The sequence below is a fragment of the Mus pahari genome, chromosome 10, assembly GCF_900095145.1.
Source record: "Mus pahari chromosome 10, PAHARI_EIJ_v1.1, whole genome shotgun sequence".
In the NCBI taxonomy this organism is placed as follows: Eukaryota; Metazoa; Chordata; class Mammalia; order Rodentia; family Muridae; genus Mus; species Mus pahari.
In genome coordinates, this window is record NC_034599.1 from 27380297 (window position 1) to 27399050 (window position 18754).

Genomic DNA, 18754 nt, shown 5'->3' on the forward strand with positions numbered 1-18754 from the left:
GCTGCGGCAAACCTACACGTCGCACCTGGATTTTAAGTATGAACACACCGGAAGAGGGGGTGGCTGCAGCCTCACCCCTCACAACACCGTGTCAAAGAGCCAAAGGACGCAGTGTGGTCTTGCTTCCAGGGCCTTCAGAGTCCCTTTGAACATTGAGGAGTCACCTCTCACCATGCCAGTCCGCTCCTTGCCACCTGCAGCTCAAGGCTGAGGTGAGTGAGGACTAGAGAGGGAAAGAGAGCTCATGCTTATGCTGAGGACAGGGGTCAGTGAAGGATGTGTGTCGTGTGCGTGTGTGTGTGTGTGTGTGTGTGTGTGTGTGTGTGCATGCACGTGCACTTCAAAGGCATCCTAGTAAGAATAGTGTGTACATACACAACACCAGGCCAAAAGCTCCCCTCCCCTGTCCCCGATCCGTCCCCCATGTACCTACTTCTCACCAGGTCAGGGAATGAGACTTCAAATCTTTTGCTCATTAGCCTGGAACAAATTTACACTTGTCTTAAGGAACATGCAAACTGTTTCCAGTAATTTTAGAGACCGTGTGCTCGTCATCGTATGGCCACACGTGTGCAATAACAGCGCACACAGCACACCCTGGGACGGGAATAACAGTTCTTTTACTTAGAGAAAGGAAGGATAATGGTTACTTAGAAAGTGTCCCAGACAAGCTGTCAAATTGAATTCAGAAAGTTGGAGTCTGACTCCAGGGCCGGGCTGGCTGGCTGAACTCCCCTGAGATTGGGGTTTCCTGCCTGCCAGGGCTTAGAGACAACGATTCTTTGTTTCCAGTCTCTCAATCTCTCTCTCTTTCTCTCTGTGTCTCTCTCTGCCTCTCTGCCTCTCTGCCTCTCTGTCTCTCTGTCTCTCTGTCTCTCTGTCTCTGCCACTTTCTCTCAAAAATAAGTAAATAAAAACAAATTTTTAAAAAAAAAAATCAAACACATCTCTGAAAGAGAGTCAGGAAATAGACAAAACATTAACTCTGGATTTTTTCTTTTTAAAATAAAGTTAAAAACAAAACCAAAAACAAACCAGAGAGAGAAAGCTACTGTTTATCCATAATCACAAATCTTACCTCTGGACCACAGAAATAGCTGAGAAACACACAATTACACACCCTCACCCACACACTAGTACACACACAGAGATATAGACACAGACAGACAGGCAGACACATACACACACAGATACAGACACAGACATACGCGCGCGCACACACACACACACCCCCGCACACACAGCACATCATTTCTATTCTTGTTTCTATGTTCACCTACTCTCTCCACCCCATAGACTCAGAGTCTGAAAGCCGAGCCTCCCAAGAGCATGCCACCCTTGTTCACTCTACACAGGTGTGCAGTGTGAAGACATTCTACTCGTCTAGCTGTCCTCCCATTCAGATAAAACTTATCCTTGTCTTTACAGTCACAGAAAAAAAAATCCCAAAATAAGTAAACGGGAAAAGCCCAGTGAAGCCTTCCCGGGGCCCACTGCTCTGCTGAACAATTAAAAACCATGGCCAATCTCACTTCTGCTCCACCCCACTACCCCTGGGCCTTAGTATTTTGAGGCAAATTCCTGGCTCCTGCTTCAGACTCCACACCTGAGCTTCCAGTCTCACCATGAAGTGCCTAAGCGCATTGTCTCCCCTGCTGGAGGCCTACCCAAGGGTCACACATGCCACCCGCCAACACTTCATTCACGTGTTACAGGGACTTACTTTTGCAAAATACAACCCAGAACACACATGGAGACCTGTGATGGTGCCTCCACACACCCCAGACTCAGAGTTGCCCCTCCTGCGTGTCTATCTCCATAGCCAGCTGTTCCAGAGACACCCCTCCCCCACCCCCACCCCCCCATTACACCATCACCGCTCAGATGACGTCATTCAGAACACCGCTGTGCTCCCGGGAGGCAGGAGGAGGACTTTCTGAGATTATACTGCTCATCTGTGGGTGTGACTGGCACCCCTTGCCTATCATATTTCCAGGATTCTAGAAGCAATTCCTCCAACAAGTCAAAGAATCAGTGAACAACCAGGAGAAGGCAGAACGACTTACAGAATTTAGGTCCATTCTTTACTGAGGCACTGACCACCTACATCCTTTCTGCGAACGCACTGTGCCAAGGAGATGGCTCAGTGGGAGAAGTCACTTGTTATTAAACCTTGAAGATCTGAGTTCAAATCACAGGACCTACATGGTAGAAGAAACCAACTCTACATGCGTTGTCTCTGACCTCTACCCTTGAGCTATGGCATGTCTAAACACCCATACCAGAAAAAGGTAAATTAATATAATGAAAATGTTAAAATTAATAAAATGTTCTATGCAGCTTGGATCTCTCATATACTAAATGCTTGTGGTCCGAAATGTTTCCAGTCTTGGATTTCTTTCAGGTTAGTGTGACTTTGGCTGGTTCCAACAATTTTAAGGCCTTTGATGTTTTTTGTTTTGTTTTGTTTTGTTTTTGTTTTTTTGTTTTTCGTTTTGTTCTGTTTTGTAGAAAAGATATTCAGGAGGTATTTTGAACTGTGGATCTTCCTTCCTTCCTTACCCTTAGAGATCTTGAATGTGACAAGTGACTTTGCATTTATGAATGTGATTTGACAGCACTTCCTGGCATCGCCCATAGGGGTCTCTCCTTAGGGAGGTTTTGAGCAGCTGGGCTTCTCAGCTATGGTGGAGAGGCCTGCACAGCGCTGTACCATCCATTAGAGCACAATATCTTCACATTGTTAGCCTCTGGTAACCCTCAGATATATTTCCCCAACAATAATGTTAATTACTATTATAATTCTGGTCATAAATCATAATAATGAACTGTTATGAATATAATTTATCAAGCACTTTTGGCGTGTCAGACATCCTGCTGATTTACAAGGGCATGGAAATTATCCTCACTTTACACATGATGAAATGGAGTGTTCTAGCTTAATCGGAAACATCTCCCACAGGCTCCAAGCTTTTGGATGCTCGCTGCCCACTGGGTGGTACAATTCCATAGAACCTTTAGGAGATAGATACTGTTCGGAGGAAGTGGATCACTAGGGGTAGGTTAGTGATGAAGGCTGTAGCCTTAACCCTTGAATCTTGGTCCACCGCCATGGGATCGCCCACTACCAAATTTTCTATTCTCATCTCTGCCACACACTCCCTCTGTCATGCTTTTTCCACCACAATGGACTGAAGTCTCTCCAAAACTGCAAAGTTTCTATCTTTCTCTGCCATGCTGCTTCTGTCAGGTATTGTGACAGCCATACAAATAATATACCGAGATAGAAAGGCAAACCCTTGCCCAAAAATCACACCGCAGTTTCATCAGTATACCACTGAAAAAGGAGGCGAGTGTCTACCTTAGGTGAGCGGCAAACATTCATTAACAAATATTTAAGATGTTGAGATTAAAATGTGGGAAGCACACCCCCCCCCAAGGGAGCAAATCAAACCTATGTTGGGTAGAGTCTTGCTTTGCCCCAAATATGGGTGACATCTAAGGAACACTGGGAGCTCTTGTCCTTATTATCCTTAACTGCAGAACGAGGACAAGAAGGCAGCAGCTGCGATCTCATGGTGACGGTGTGTGGATAATGGATAATGGAAAATGGATGTGAACATGTTTGGTAAGTAGATACTACAGAAGGGGTGCTATTCCATGCTTGGCCCTTGTCCTTGGAATTCTTGAGAGGAGAGGCTCTCTTAAGCATGATCCATAAACGGCAGCTGGACATCCAGCATATGTGACACGGGCGATTTAGTCCCTCTCTTTTCCATTCTTGTATGAAGTATGAAGACAGACTTTTTATCCATCAGTCAAGGTAAGTGCCAGTGATAGAGCTTCTGCAGGACATCTGCCCTTGGCAGCTAGGGCGGTGGTTTTCAGTTTTTCACATTCGGCATCAAGTCTCAAAGGCTCCAGGTGTGTGTGTGTGTGGGGGGAGGGCTAGAAGCTCAGAGCTCCACCAGGCCTTGGCAACTACGAGGTCCAGAAGTTGGCAAACAAGGAGCTCTATATCCTCTGCCTGTTGGAGAGCTGGAGGTATTGAGACAGATGCAGGATGAGGGCTAAGGAAATGAGGGCCTTAGGCATGCAGAGGAGCTTGGGAGTTAGGTGTTTACTCTTGCCTGTTGTGGGGGCAGTGGGCACTTGCAGAGGGCCCTGGGACAGGAGCTGCCCAGAAAACCAAAGAGAAGCTGGGGCCTTGGATCTACAACCCAGGATCGGCAGTCACACTCCAGATTTCAGTGTGCAAAACAGGGAGGAAGAGAGTGGGGTCATGCTTGGCTCTGGAATGCTGTGTGGAAAGGCCACTTAGTCTCTTGAGCCTCAGTGCTCCCCCATAAACCAAGTTAGCAACGCCCGATCTTTTCTTAGAGAGCCAAATGAAGGCATGGAAGCAGGGAGTTTCTAAGATGTAAGATGCTAAACTCATACCTAGTTGTCAATAATAGTAATATTGACATCAGCAGCAGTGAGAGTCCTTTCACCCACCTGTGCTTACAATCAGTATATCCACAGGTCTTTGTCTAGGATGACCTGGGGTCAGGCAAGGTCAGAAGGATCCGGAAAGACCTGGAGTGGCCCTAGGATGTGCGTGTTATGTTCCTTCAGTACAATGAAGCAGGGCTTGTCAAGCTAGAACTTAAGAAAAAAATCTCCAAGGCCCCCCGTAGGTATCCAGTAGAGATTTAGAATTAACCCATTATGTTTGGACCTTAGCATCAGTATTTGTTATTATTTATGCATTTAATTTTTTTTAAAATAAAATTTACCACTTTAATCACTTTTTAAGGGTATAACTTAGCCACACTCTACACATTCAAGGCAGTGAAATCAATCGTCACCAGCTTCCATCTTCAGCACTCTCTCTATCTCCAGTCAACACAAAGCACTTCTCTCTACCTGCAGCCTCTGGCAGCCAGCCCCCATTTCAAACCAGTAAGCTCCAGGGTTCCTGGTTGATCCAGAGAGGGAAGTTACTGAGGACTTGTTCTTGGACATCATTGTTTTACAAAGTCTATAAGGGACTCGTTAAGTCTAGTAGAGACTGGGTATGAACTCGTTTCTGAAAAGGGAACAGAGATGTAGCTGGAGGCAGCAGTGAAAAAACTACAGAGACAGGGAAAAAGGTTGCAAAAATTCAAATTTCTGCACCAAATTACACTTAGGAAAAAGTAGCCAGAGGGAACAGACTGTGTTTTTGAGGAGGAACCTTGGCAATAAGGGCCATTAAATCTTACGTATTTTAAAATATTTCAAGTATATAGTGATTGTAAGTACTTTGAGAACTCAGAGTGATGTTACTAACCATATATGCAACGTGTAACAATCAGGTGAAAGACACAGACACACCCATCACGTCACAAACGTAATCACTAGGGCTGGGGAATATAGCTCAGCTGGTGAAGTGCCTGGGGACCAAGCATGAAAGTCCAGATTTGGATTCCTGGCAGCTGCCAGAAGTCATATGCCTGCTGAAGTGTGGGTCTCAAATCCCAAAGCTAAGGATGGAGAGGTAGGAGGCATTCCAGAGCTCCCTGGACAGCCAGCATAGCCAGATGACTGGGTTCCAGGTTCAGTGGAGAGCAAACCAGGAAAACACCTGATGCCAGCTTAGAGTCTCCACATGCATGTGCACAGATATGTGTGCACATGTACATGCAAACATGCACACACCTCAAACATGTGCACACACACATATACACACACAATCCTATGAGCTGTTTTGAAATATTGAATTGACTGCTGTCAATCATCCTTTTCCTACTCTGCCTTAGAAGTTTCTCCTTCAACTGCATGTGGTCCCCACTGGCCTCCTCATTCTCTATAATCTTTCCATTCGTGGCCTTCCCAGACTCTGGTAACAACCATGTCTCTCTTATGACAGTGGCTTAAGTGAAAGGGGAACTTTCCTTACTATACCCTGAGGGGCTACAAACCATTCAGGGGTCACTTTCATGTTGTCCCACCTCTCTGCACAGAAAGGAAACAAAAACCAGCTGACTCACAGAATGGTGCAAAGGCTCCAAAGCAAAGTATGTACCCATGCCGGGTGGGCGCACTCCAAAATCCTGCTTAAGTGACAGCCGAGGCTGCTATGGAAATGGTTGACAATAACCGCTGCCTTCCTGTTTTAAGTACAATGCATTTGACAACAAAATGTTCAAAGTAGAAAATGTTCAACGGTCCCAACTGGATTCACCTGAGACTCACAACACATTTAAAGATCTGTGGCGATTGAGTTCTGAAATGTTGTCTTAGGCTCTACATACAAATAACCCTTAGATAGCTTCCATCAGTGTTTGAGGAGGTAGGCAGGCTAGAAAGGACGATGATGCCACTCTGAACTACAGCGGCGCTCGAGTTGGTAAGTACCATGAAGATACATTAATAGACTTTATCTCCTCAGCTTCTCCCATTTGCGCCCGATGCCAGCCAGCAACTGCCCTTTTGCAAAGCAGGGAGCAAAGGCACCCGTGGGCACACACCCAGCTCTGACTGAGTGCCCCGTGTGCCTCTTATTCAAACAGAGAAATAGCCAAGGTGGCAGTGATGTCTTCTATTTCTTTTTCCATTTAATATTAAAAAAAATAAAGATAGCTATTAGGGAAGAAGAGAGGCAGAGAGGTGGGAAGAGGGTGAAAGGGGGGGGGAGTTTGTTAGCTTTGTATTGCTAATGTACTATTTTATTTTGTGGCGGGCTGGCTCCTTCAGCCAGACGACCTCAAAAGGGGGAAGGCGGGTCTCCTAAGTGGAGAGCTTTACTGGGGACAAAGGATGCACCTGCAGAGCACTGGCTTAATCGTCTCTAGAGCCCAGGGCGGAGGCTGGGAGATAAGTGCCCACCACCACCTGAATGGGGGCAGCCGGTGCATTTGCCTGGATGCTGCCGTCAATTCATTTCAGAAGAGGGTTGCTACCCAGTAGGAGCTGGCGGCTCCCGCGAGCAGCCTGAATGAGGCGGCAGCGAGACAAACGCGCTCTCAACACAAAAGGGCCAGCGGAGGAGGGGCTCAGTCTGGCAGGTAGAGCCCAGGGCCAGGGCTGCACTGAACTCCTCAGCAGGAAGGAGGACTTCGTTAGCGGACCGCATTGTCCGCAGACCAGTTTCTCAACCTAAACCAGTATTCAAACCAGTATGAACAGAGCAGATAGACCATAGTTCCGTCTACCCGAAAGTCTCATTGGTTAATTCTGATGGTACCAGCATGCTGTACACTAAATCCTTATTCAATAGTTCAAAACTTGCCTTCCCTTCCTGCTCTTTCCTTCATGTCCTTCTTTCTCCTTTCTTCTCTTTACCATCCTTCCTCTCCTTTCTCCCTCTGTTTAGTGACTCCTCTTGTTTCTTTCTAACCCTGCAAGCCATGGCTCCATCATCAGCCATCCTCGGGAGCTGATTGCTTTACAGTCAATGTTTGGCCCTCCCCAGAAGAACCCTGAACGTGCCATGAGTCTGAGGACCCAGATGCGACAAAGCCAGGGGGCCAGACCTCAGGGTATTCATCACAAAAATAAATATTCTCTGCTATAGGCATGTGCAACATGATGGGACAGGAGATCATCAGACTGTAGAACGAGTGGGCAGAGCTTCAATTCTCACACACAAAAACATCATTCATCTGATGTGGGGAATCAGTGGCCAAAACAAGACTAGGTTGGGTGATAGTTTGTGTGCGTGTGTGCGTATGTGTGCATATGTGTGTGTATGCAAGTGTGTAAGTGTATGTGTATATATGAGTATATATGTGTGTATATATGAGTTTGTGTGTGTATGTGTGTATATTTGTGTGTTTCTGTGTATATATGTGTGTATTGTGTGTGACCATATGCGTGTATATGTGAGTGTATGTGTGTATATGTGAGTGTTTGTGTGTATGTGTATATGTGTGTTTGTGAATGTATGTGTGTATATGTGTGTATTTGTATGTGTATGTATGTATTTGTATGTGTGTATATATGTGTGTATGTGATGTATGGTATATGTTTGTGTATATATATGTGTGTGTGTTGATGGATCAAACCCCGGGCCTCACACACGTTATGCAAGCACTCCACCAACGAGCTTGAGCTTCAGCCCCTGCCAATGAAGATGCTGAGAAACATCACTGCGGTGCTCACTAAAACCATTTTTCAAGACAGTTTTCTTTCTCTCTGATCAAAACCAAATGTTATCAAATGAACTGTTTGTCTACACCAACCCAAACCAGAACAGGCCAGCCTATCCTAGGCCAAATCCTCAGATCACCACTTTAAACACGGATTTTCTTTTTTCTTTTAGGAAAAAAAAAAAAAAACTTTTTAAGGTAGACATACATTCCATTATCTTCACCAGGAGAGCCCCCAAGTCAGCTGATTCATTGTTCTCTAAGGACAGTCCCCTTTCTTTGGGTGAGGGTGACTTTAATTTATATTCTTGTGATGTTTTTATGAGATCTTTCAAAGCCTCCCTTGTAGTTCTGAAACTGGTGGCAGAAGGAAGAAAAACATGGTCTTTAGAAAAAAAAACCCTTTTTTTTTTTTTTTTAATCTTGTGTCCTAGAAAAATAGTTTCCTGAGAAAGGAATTGGTGTCCAGACTTAGCATCTCCCACTAGTCTGAGAAGTATGGACCTGTGCAGTGGTGAGGGTGGAGGGAACCTGGGCACGTGAGGGGACAGACTCACCTTCCTTGACATTCAGCCGTGAGGACTGGTCTGTATGGGAGGTTGTATTATAGGCCAGCAGTGAACCTGAAATGAAAGTAAAAACAGAAACATCATGTTTCTTCAGTCTGAATCTAGAACGTTCTCCAAAAGGTCGGTGTGTTAAATCCAGCACATTAGAATTAAGAAGTAGGGGAAACTTTAGAAATGGGGCCAGAGTAGGAGGCTGCTGATCCTTGAGTGGGCCGTGGATTGTGGGACCCCCACCTCTGGGATGCCGATACTATAACAGACACTCTTCTCAGTGTCCAGAGCAGCAGATCTCAACACGCTGCTGTATGGTCTTCTAAACGGAAGCTTTGATGGAAATGTCTCTGTCCCAGGTCTAGCGAAGCTATGTGGGATGGATGACCGTTGTTTTGTTGTGATTGCATGTAAAACATATGTTCCTTTCTTTCCTCAAACTAGATCTGTCCTTTGGTTTAAAGTGATCCCAAGAGTTTATTTTGTAAATTGGAGGCATTTTTAGGATTCCTCTCATGATTCTCCTGGGGACTTTTTTTTTTTTTTTTTTTTTAAGCCTTCAAAATGAGGGCTGGGATCTGCTTTTACAAAGGATGCCATGAGCTTAACACATGTGTTTGAGGTTACCAAAGCCTTTCTAAACACAGCTCTTCTCCCCGCGACATGTGGCCAAGGGAACTGACTGAAGGCCAGGCTGGGAATGGCTTGCCAGTCATGCCTCTTCTTAGCCTCCAGTCAAGGAGGGGCTGGGAAGTAGAGTGGTGTCCCCTTTAGCTACGGATGCTCTGGTTGAATATCCAGAGAAAATATGGGTCTAACCAGGACAGCCAAAGTCACCTCTTGGGACATAAGATTTTTGGCTTAGGTACTTATCTCTTCTGGTCTCAGAAGTTCCTGGGTGAAAACCAGGAGGTGGTGGGTACCACTTAGAGACTGTTATCTGCCAAAGTGCAGATCCGTAGATCGCATTTTCTAAGAGACACAGCCACCCAAAGGCAACATTCCATCTTCCAAGAATATTAGTGACAAAGTAACAAATTCATTTTAGTCTAAGCTATCATACTTCAAAGCAACACGTTCATTTGGGTATAGCTCCCCTGGTCGCATGTCTCTCGTCTATACTGGGCGAAAAGTGACATCTACAGAATGTGGCTTCAACGAAACTAAGCTCAGAAGGTGCACTGCACAGATCCTGGCTTGTTTTAAACGTCAGCAGAGGCTGGCACTTGTCACGACTGCTTTCAGTTACACAGAATGGAAACCCTCTACCCAGAGCTTGCGGGCACTGGCCTTGCCGGCTGGAATTCCAGCTAGGGACGGATTCTGCCGCCACGAGGAATCATTCTCCGTGACTGGACAGAGCTTCAGAAGTGGAATCAAACGTTCCACGAGAATACCCCAAACCTCCCAGGGGTAAGAGCTAGAATGTCTGTGCCTCAGTCCCAGGCATTTTCTCCCTCAGGCAGAACCTCGCTGCTAGAGCAAATAAAGAAAAATAATGGTCTCCAAGCAGCAAACCACTCCAGTCATTAGTGCAAAGTTAGACAGACACAGAGCTCAGATAAACCACATTTATTAAATTTCCCCCCATGGTCAGAGTTCCTTTCTGGGCACACGTGAAGCCACAGGAAACTCCCAGAATGCCAAGAGAAAGGGTAGCTTGACCTCCCCAAAGCCTGCATGAAATACATATTTCATGGTAACCTAGGGGAGAGATTTTGCCCCAAGACTGTCTTGGTTCAAGTTTCACAGGGGAGGGGCAACCTACATGGGGGGTGGGGCTGGTTTCTCCCCAGGGAGACACATTTTCTTTTCACTGATTTTTATTTCACCACCAGGTTCTCAGGCTGCCAAGGGTGCCCCTTGTGTCTTTTTTTTTTTTTTTAAATTAAGGTAACTTGCCCTGTTACAGGGAAGTCCTTCCTGGAGTCTGGTCTCCCATTGGAGGTTTTGAGTTTCTTTCTCCTGCTCTGAGGATCTGACCTAAGCAGTTCTATTGCTGCTGAGTCCTGAGGAATTTCATGAAAGTAAGGCTAGATAGGACACACACACACACACACACACACACACACACACATACACACACACACTCCTCTGTGTGTACTCCTAAACATGAAGGAGTAGGTGCCCTTGCTCAAGATCTCTCCACCTTGATTTTTTAGTACAGACTCTCTTGCTATGACCTGAGCCAGCTGATAGGTGAGTCTGGCTGGCCAGCAAGCTTCAGGGATCCACCTGTCCCCACTTCTGCAGTGCAGGGACAACTGGGACAAGTGTATGCTGTCACAACTGGCTCTTTCCACAAGGGTTCTGGGGGGTCAAATTCAGGTCTTCACACTAGCATGCCTGGCTCTTTCTTGACTAAACCACGCCCCCTTCCTCCCAGACACTGTCTCTCTTACTTAGCCATTGAAGGAGCCACTCAAAGCATGCATAGGCTAGCCTCCTCCCACAGCTGAGGTCAACCTTTAGGGAAGTCAGGGCTTAGGATCACACAGCCAGAGGAACCAGGGCCAAGAGACAAGATCAACTGACGGGCTGCTCTATAGGGCTGCTCTATAAGACCTGTCCCCTGTTCAGAAGCGGGAGCATCCTTTAGGTTAAACCAATGCAGGCAAGATGGGCAAGAGCGTGTGCATGTTTATTCCAGCACTCCAGATACTAAGGCAAGAGGACCACCGAAAGTTCCAATCGGCTGAGATTCATAGTGAGGCGGTCTCAGAAATTATCAACAAACAAATAGTGAGGGAGGTAGTAAAGACAGAAGGGAAGAAGGGAGGGAGGGAGTGTTAAGGAGGGATGGAAGGAAGGAGGGAGGGGAAGGAAAGGAGGGAGGGAAAGAAAAGGTGCTGGAAGGTGAGGGCAGGTGGAGGCTAGTTGTACCTTGTGATTTTCATAACTCCCTGCACGTTATACCTCATTTAAAGTGTTGTCCCCTCAGTGTGTGTGTGTGTGTGTGTGTGTGTGTGTGTGTGTGATACACACATGTGTACAGGATACACTCATGTGTACATATACGCGTCTGTTGATTTGACACACATTTTGCTCTAAATTGTAGCGGTTGGCAGTGACCCAGTCCTTCAAGATAAGAGCTTGAGGACAAGATTACTTTGTTTTCTCTTTTTCTTTCCTCTGTTCTCTCTTTTTTTAAATCCTTCTCCTATCCTCCTCCTCTTCATTTCCCTCCTCTCCTCTTCTTTTTTTCTTTGTTGGGTCAGATTCTCTTGTATCTCAGGCTGGCTTAACAGTCATCACACAGCCCAGGACAATCATAAATCTCTGACACTCCTGTTCCAAGTGCTGCAGATGACAGACACGCACCACCACACCACTTTCTAAGGGTGCACAGGATCAAACCCAGAGCGTCCTGCATGCTAGCCAACTGAGTTACAACCCCAGCTCAGCAAGGCCATTTTCCGTTTTGGATCTGAGGGGAGTTAGTAAAGTGAACATAGGATGGGACTTGCAGGTGGGAAGCCCTGAGCTTCCTTCAGCTCTGCAGACTCTCTAACTTGCTTTTCAGACTGGACACCTGGAGCAGTGTGGACAAGGGACCTGGTGCCAGAGCCTTTGTCTCCGGCTCCACTCACGTTACCATAGAACCCAGGAGCATCTACCCCAACCCAATCCCAGCCAGCCCATCAATTCCTAACTTACTTTCTTTGTGCTACAGCCAGCCCCAGCCCTAAATGCACACTGGGGAGGGAAGTAAGGCTCTATGCACTAAACAACAGGCCAGCTGACAGCTGAGTCCCAGGCCACTGGGCTCTTTATCTTATTGGAACCCTGCTTTCTTTTCTTGGACTGATGCAGACAGAAAGTTTAACACTTCCTTGGCTTAATGACTGGGCCATCACCTTTGCATGACCATCTGAGGTTGCAGGTGGGGACACCACAGAACACAAAATGTGTTTTCCATTAAGTTTAAATTAAAAATGGGACTCAAGCTGGAGTCCTTTTCTGTGGTGTCCCTGATACTTGATGCATTTCATCCTCTAGGGCTGCCCACTGTCTGAAAGTGTGCCTTCTTTTCCCAGGTCAGATCCAGATGGACATTTCACCCACTTCCTTTGAAAATGAATAGGAGCAACAACAACAAAACTCCTCTTCTTCTGCTTCGGACCACTCAGCCCAGAAGCTTTTGGGCTCCCAGACATCCCCCAACTCCCCCCCAGTGGCTCTGTGGCTGAACTCTTAGTTGGAGATATTGCTGCCTCATTGGTCTTGGCCTGAGAAGGGACTGATCTCACTTGCCCCATTCTCAGCTGCCAACAGTGTCTCTGTCCAGTGGGAGTATCTGGGAGATCCTGACAGAGCTGCCAATCACACCCAGAGTCTGGCGGAAGCGAGGAGGGCAGGGTGGGTGAGAGGATGGGTTTGGTTTGATTGGCTTCACTCCTGGAGGCTACAGAGGAGTTTTGGAAAGCCTGTATCTGTTGGTGCAATACAAACGGAAAGCTATGTGGGGACATTGGTTTGGCCCTCAAGTTGGATGCCGGAGATGAGATTAGCCCTGGAGATGAGAAGGGAGACAAATGGGGTACGGTCAGGCATATTCAAGCACCCTGCACGAGAGTCAGCAGGTCCTTTGCAGCGGTGACCTTAGCTCAGTCCGAAAGCTTCAGTGGTCCGAGTATCAAAGGTAAGGACTGGTGCTTTGTACGTGCGCCAGATACCTTCGGATAGACTCCTGAAACTAGCCAGTCGCGGTTGCTTTGGTCATGAAACAGGGATCACAGTTTTGTTCATGGTGTCCACAAGGGGGTGTTCTGTCTACAGGAAGTGAATGACACCTGGGCTGGTGTCTGCCTGAGCCTTGTTCACTCAGACATTTCAGCTGAATTCCACTAACTGCGGGTACCCTAGTCAGTCCCAGTCCCTCCATCTTCCTCCTAATGCTCCACAGGTATCCCATATGGAACAGCTGAAAGGAAGGCCCAGATGTGAGCAGTCGGAACCTCTAGACAGGGTTCATCTATAAGGGCATTGTTGTTTCTCCCTTATCATTGGCCATTCCTCTTTAACTTATGGTTAACCATTGAAAACTTAAAGTATACCTTTCTTCCAAGACAACAAGAATAATCAACTGTCTCTTGTGAAAGTAAATTTGATGCAAGAATGTAGTACCCCACAAGGAATCTTTAAAAAAAAAAACCCTCAGATATAAGAGATTTTAAAAGTGCCATCAATTTTTACATTGTGTGTGTGTGTGTGTGTGTGTGTGTGTGTGTGTACTTGTGTGCTTTAGTGTATATGTGGAAGTCAGAAGCCATCTAATGGGAGTTGGTTCTGTCTTTCCATCATATGGGTCCCAAGGATTGAACTACGATTGCCAGGCTTAGCAGGAAGTGTCTTCTCCCACTGAGCCATCTTGCTGACCCAATTTTGACTTCCAACAATCCAGGCTTTAGTCCCAGTTTTTCTGTGTTGACCTCCCTTTACTCTACTCTGTATACTACATATATGTTGTGAGTCTCAGCTCTTTTCCCTCTATGTCTTGCCAAAAGGGGACTCATTTAGCCCCAGCTGCTCCCCAATCAAAGCCCAACACAATGATGCTAAGAATCTACACTTATTCCTCTGGCCTCAACCTTGCAACCAAACCCTGGTTTCTCTCTTTATCATGAAACAGCTCATGTAATTCAGTCTGAAAAAAACAAAAAACAAACAAACAAAAAAACAAAAAGCAAAACAACAGAAGGCTTGAAGGCATGTCTGTTAGCAGGCAAAAGTTCTCAGCCACCACAGAGCAGACAATGTCTAACAAACGGCCTCCTTTAGGGTTGATACTTCCAACTAGTGCCCAATAACCAAGGTCCTAGAGGCTAGAATCCCAAAGGAGAAACCCTAATTTTTTTTTTTTTTTAAGTCAGAAAAATTTTGATGAAGACCATTTTATATCCAGGTGCCTCAGAAGGTTATTACAATATGTGTTACATTTCAAGAAATTTAAATTTAATGCAACCATTATCATTTTTGCTTTGACCCACAGATTCAACTTTGTGTCATAAGCACATCTTATGTATAACGGTAGGTCTGATGCTGAGGTCCTTATTCCCCAATTGATTCTTGATCTGTCAGTAAAGAAAGCCATGGGCCAATCGTTAGACAGAAGGTACAGGTGGGACTTCTGCATCCCTGGAGGAAAAGGGAGAGGAAATGAAGGAGAGGGGGAGTTTTCGCCATGCCTTGGAGGGAGAAGAATGGAGCAGCCATGAGAGGTCTTGGGAGAAGCTGGGGCCTGTGGCCACTACTACAGGTGGTTGATCAGGGATGTCTGGCAGGGGCTAGAAAGAACTAGCCACTGAAGCTCAGGGCAGGTGGGAGGTACAGAGCTGAGAGTATAGAGAAGGGTGTATTTTCCAGGCAGGAGATAGTAATGCCCAGCAATTATGAAATTGAACAACTGTGTGTCTGTGTCTTTTTTTTTTTTTTTAAGATTTATTTATTTATTTCATGCATATGAGTACACTGTGGCTGTCTTCAGACACATCAGAAGAGGGAATCAGATCCCATTACAGATGGTTGTGAGCCACCATGTGGTTGCTGGGAATTGAACTCAGGACCTCTGGAGGAGCAGTCATTGCTCTTAACCACTGAGCCATCTCCATTACTGTGTCTTTTATCTGCAGATTCATGGGAAGCTGGGAGGGGGCTGGTAGCGTGGTCACTTCCCGGAGCAAAGGCTGGTTGAGCATAAAACTACATGCAACACTTATGTTTTACCACAATAACGATTTTGGTGGCAGGAAAGCTCTCCCTGTGTAGAACTCCAGCTGTTACCACCACACGCTTGCTGCCCTTTCAAAGGCTTTCCAAACTTACACATGCACTACCTCTTTTCAACTATGGAAATTCCTTCATAGCAAATCCCCTTTCTGGAAACTTCGTGTGCTGTATGACATTTTCCATAGTGATTACATATGTCCTTAGAAGGAGAGAATACATGGTGTTTCTCGCTATCCTCCAAACACCAAACTCTGCTCCCTGCTCCCTCTATAGCTGCTCACACCTTCATCAAGCCCTGTTATCTGCCCTTGTTCACTAGCAGGCCTGCCAAGGCTTGATAGGAAGCACTGACTGATTAACAGTATTCCTAGGCCTTCTGAGCAGCAGATAGATATATGCCTCATGTCAGTGTTTGTGGCTCAGATTCTTTGGTGACAGAAGGAAGAAATAATAACTTGAGCTGTTTATGGGTTGGTCAGAAATCCAGGCCTGAAGGTCACATGGTCTGAATGAGCTTCCCTTTATCAAGTCCAAACGTTCTTGGACATGTTCCTCCCAAAGCATGTACCATGAAAACCAAGATTATTGGATCCTTTGTGTAGTGCTCACTGGGGCTTCTGACATTTCTCCTTCCTTAGGGATCACTCAACCTCCTGCATAGATGATGGAGGAACCTAGAAGTCAGGCTTCTATGCTCCTGGCCTCTGCTTTCTCCACGCATGCTCCGTGTCTACTGCCTCTCCTGCCCTGTGCAGACCATGGGCAGAACTCCGCTCAAAGATCCTTTTGTTCTTTCCTTCCACCAAGCATTTAAAGGCTGAGAAATACAGATCATTATTAAGTGCTGAGCATCTGAACGTCAGGAGAGACTAGGTAGAAAATGGCCCCTTCTTAGAGTGTTATTTCTTGGACTGACCTCATGGTGCAGCAACTCAGACATGAGGTCATTACAGTGGAGCTAATGTATCCTCTCCCAGCATGACCAGATGCCTTAAAGAGGTGGCAAGATAGCCGACCCAGAGGCACCCATGGAAACTTCCAAATGCATTTTAATTTTTTTAACTTTTAATTTTCTAGCCCATGTAAGTAGAGCGTTGTCTGCTCTCTACAGAACTCCCTTACACCGAAGCTAAGCATTTTACTGATAACGACGGAAAGCACAATGAAGACCCTGTACAGAGTGAACCAGTCCAGAGCCCGTGAACCCACAAAAGGCAGCCCCACCGTGTTGGCTGAGGTCTCAGAATTCAAAGGTGCCTTAAAACAATCAAACCTCAAACTTAACTCCTCAGATACCTCTGGCAAGCTAGGCCGTTCATAGAGGACAGTGCCTCTTGTTCTGCCCAGCTAATCACTGATGTGGCTGGCTGTAGAGATGCTCCCATGTAGAGTGAGCCCATGCCTGCCTTCCTGTGGCTTCAGTTCATCTTTGCAGACCACTGAGCACTCGTCCAGGCTTGGGGATAGCCTGGATTTCTGATGAAGAGGTAAGGATGATTCACTAGCAGGTCCACAGGCGTTCCCTTCCATATCTATCAGAATTCACATGGAACTGGCGGGGTGGGGTGGGGGGGTGGCTGCTTGGTACCAGGGAGCCTCCTACTGGATAGCTCTTTCTTTACTAAGCTTTCCCTGGGGTTCTGTCTGGGAAAGTTGTCAGTGCCTCCTAACAAACCTGGGCCACCAGTTGCTCTCATTGTTTTGTGGCAGTGGGGAAAAGCAGCCCTGTAGGTCAGTCATATGTCAGCTCCCACAATCTTAGACCCCCATATCTATGTTCAGAGCTTCCTGTAAGAACTCTAAACGTTTCCTTAGAAAACCTCCAACCAGAGATTCTATCTCTGTCCAAATTTTGGTTAGCAGAAACTTCAGAAAAAGAGATCTTCTCAGAGCCTACCTAATATCTGGTGTCACCCTCCCCATGTCCCAGGTCTCTGGGTTTGCCATTTTTGACTTGCTTCCTTCGGACACTCCTGGATGGAGTCTTTCCCTTGCAGGCTTTATAGGAGCCCACGTGACCTTGACAAGGTTCCCATCCTAAGGAAACTGTTCCTTGGCAAAGGTCTTCCTTAACTGGTCTTAGGGTATCCTTCCCTTGGGCTGGCTCTTGGGGACCTGGCAGGACCTGCCGACCCCCAAGCCCTGGGGTGTACATGGTACTTACTTTCCCTGAGGTAACTGAGGTGCGACAATAGCACTTCCGTGTTGTAGACAGAGGTGGCTCGGAGGAAGTCCTCCTTGCTCATTTTGCACAATTCTTTGCCATCCATGTTCTGGAAGAAGGAAGTGTCAATCTCCATCAAGCCATACTCCTTTATGGCCCACTCCAGCCACTGTCGAACATGCTCCTGTGTCCACAGTGTGGGGTCTGCAGAGGAGAGATGAGAAGGGTCAGCATGCAAGCTTGCCCAGCAGCCTAGGCTCCGCCCCCTCGCTTCTCTATCTCCTCCTGTTTGCTTCTCCCATCCCTGTCCTCTCTCCTCACAGCACCTTCTTTCCTTTTCCTCTTTCTTGTTTGCTCTCTCCCCTTTCTTCCTCCTTCTCCTTTTTCCTCTTCTTTTTTCTCTCACTCCTGATTCATGGTATCTTTAACCCCCCCACCCATCTTTCCCTCCTCTACCCCTCTCTCTTCCCTCTTCTCCTTTCTACCTTCTCTCTCTTCCCTTCCAGATGGTCCCCTCAGAACTCTCCGTCTGGTTCCATGGCTTCTGACACTGCCTGAACCACTTGGGGCTGAGAAAGGTTCTTAGCTGCCTCAACATGTACCCTGATGGGATGGTGTTTAAAGTTTCTGGAGGTCAATTGATAGCTTGGCCCAAGAAATGGTGACATCCAAATGAAACCAACGTTTCTGGGAAGGGGACCCACTTGCATCTTAAGACTAGCAATGAACGCAGGAGGGCACACATCCCTCCGGATTCTCCGGAAGGGAAATATACACAAGCTTGCTTTTCCTATGATTCCGTCTGGGCAGCTGGAAAACCCAATGGTGTAACTGTTTGACATAAACCCAATCTGGATTTCCTCCTTTCGGGGGGGGACAGCTGTGTTAAGATTTCTACCAGACCACCCCTAAACATTTTTAGGATATTTAAATACTTAAAGATGAGAAATGGCTCTAGAAACAGAAACCTCTTTAACTGTGAATGAGCGGAAACAGGACAGGACTGACGCCTCTGCCCCAAACTTGCCTTCTCCCAGCCCCCTCTGTCTCATCGTTCCCTGATACACCTTCCCAACCTGCTCAGTCTAAGGTGGGAGATGCTATAAATGTCAGACTCCCATAGGCATGCTGATACATTCAAGTAATCCCAGGGCTCAGGAAGCTGAGGCAGGAGGATTGTGTATTTG

The 18754-nt window shown here is 46.5% G+C and overlaps 1 protein-coding gene across 1 annotated transcript in view; it reads right to left on the bottom strand.

Moving 5' to 3' along the window:
• Nucleotides 1-18754, bottom strand: part of Fli1 (Fli-1 proto-oncogene, ETS transcription factor) — a 120037-nt gene that overhangs the window by 21905 nt on the left and 79378 nt on the right. The window contains exons 4-5 of the mRNA XM_021206247.2: nucleotides 17568-17771; nucleotides 8672-8737 (exon numbers count right to left, since the gene is read on the bottom strand). Coding sequence (XP_021061906.1) covers nucleotides 8672-8737; nucleotides 17568-17771 — 270 coding nt within the window. The remainder of the gene's footprint in view (nucleotides 1-8671; nucleotides 8738-17567; nucleotides 17772-18754) is intronic.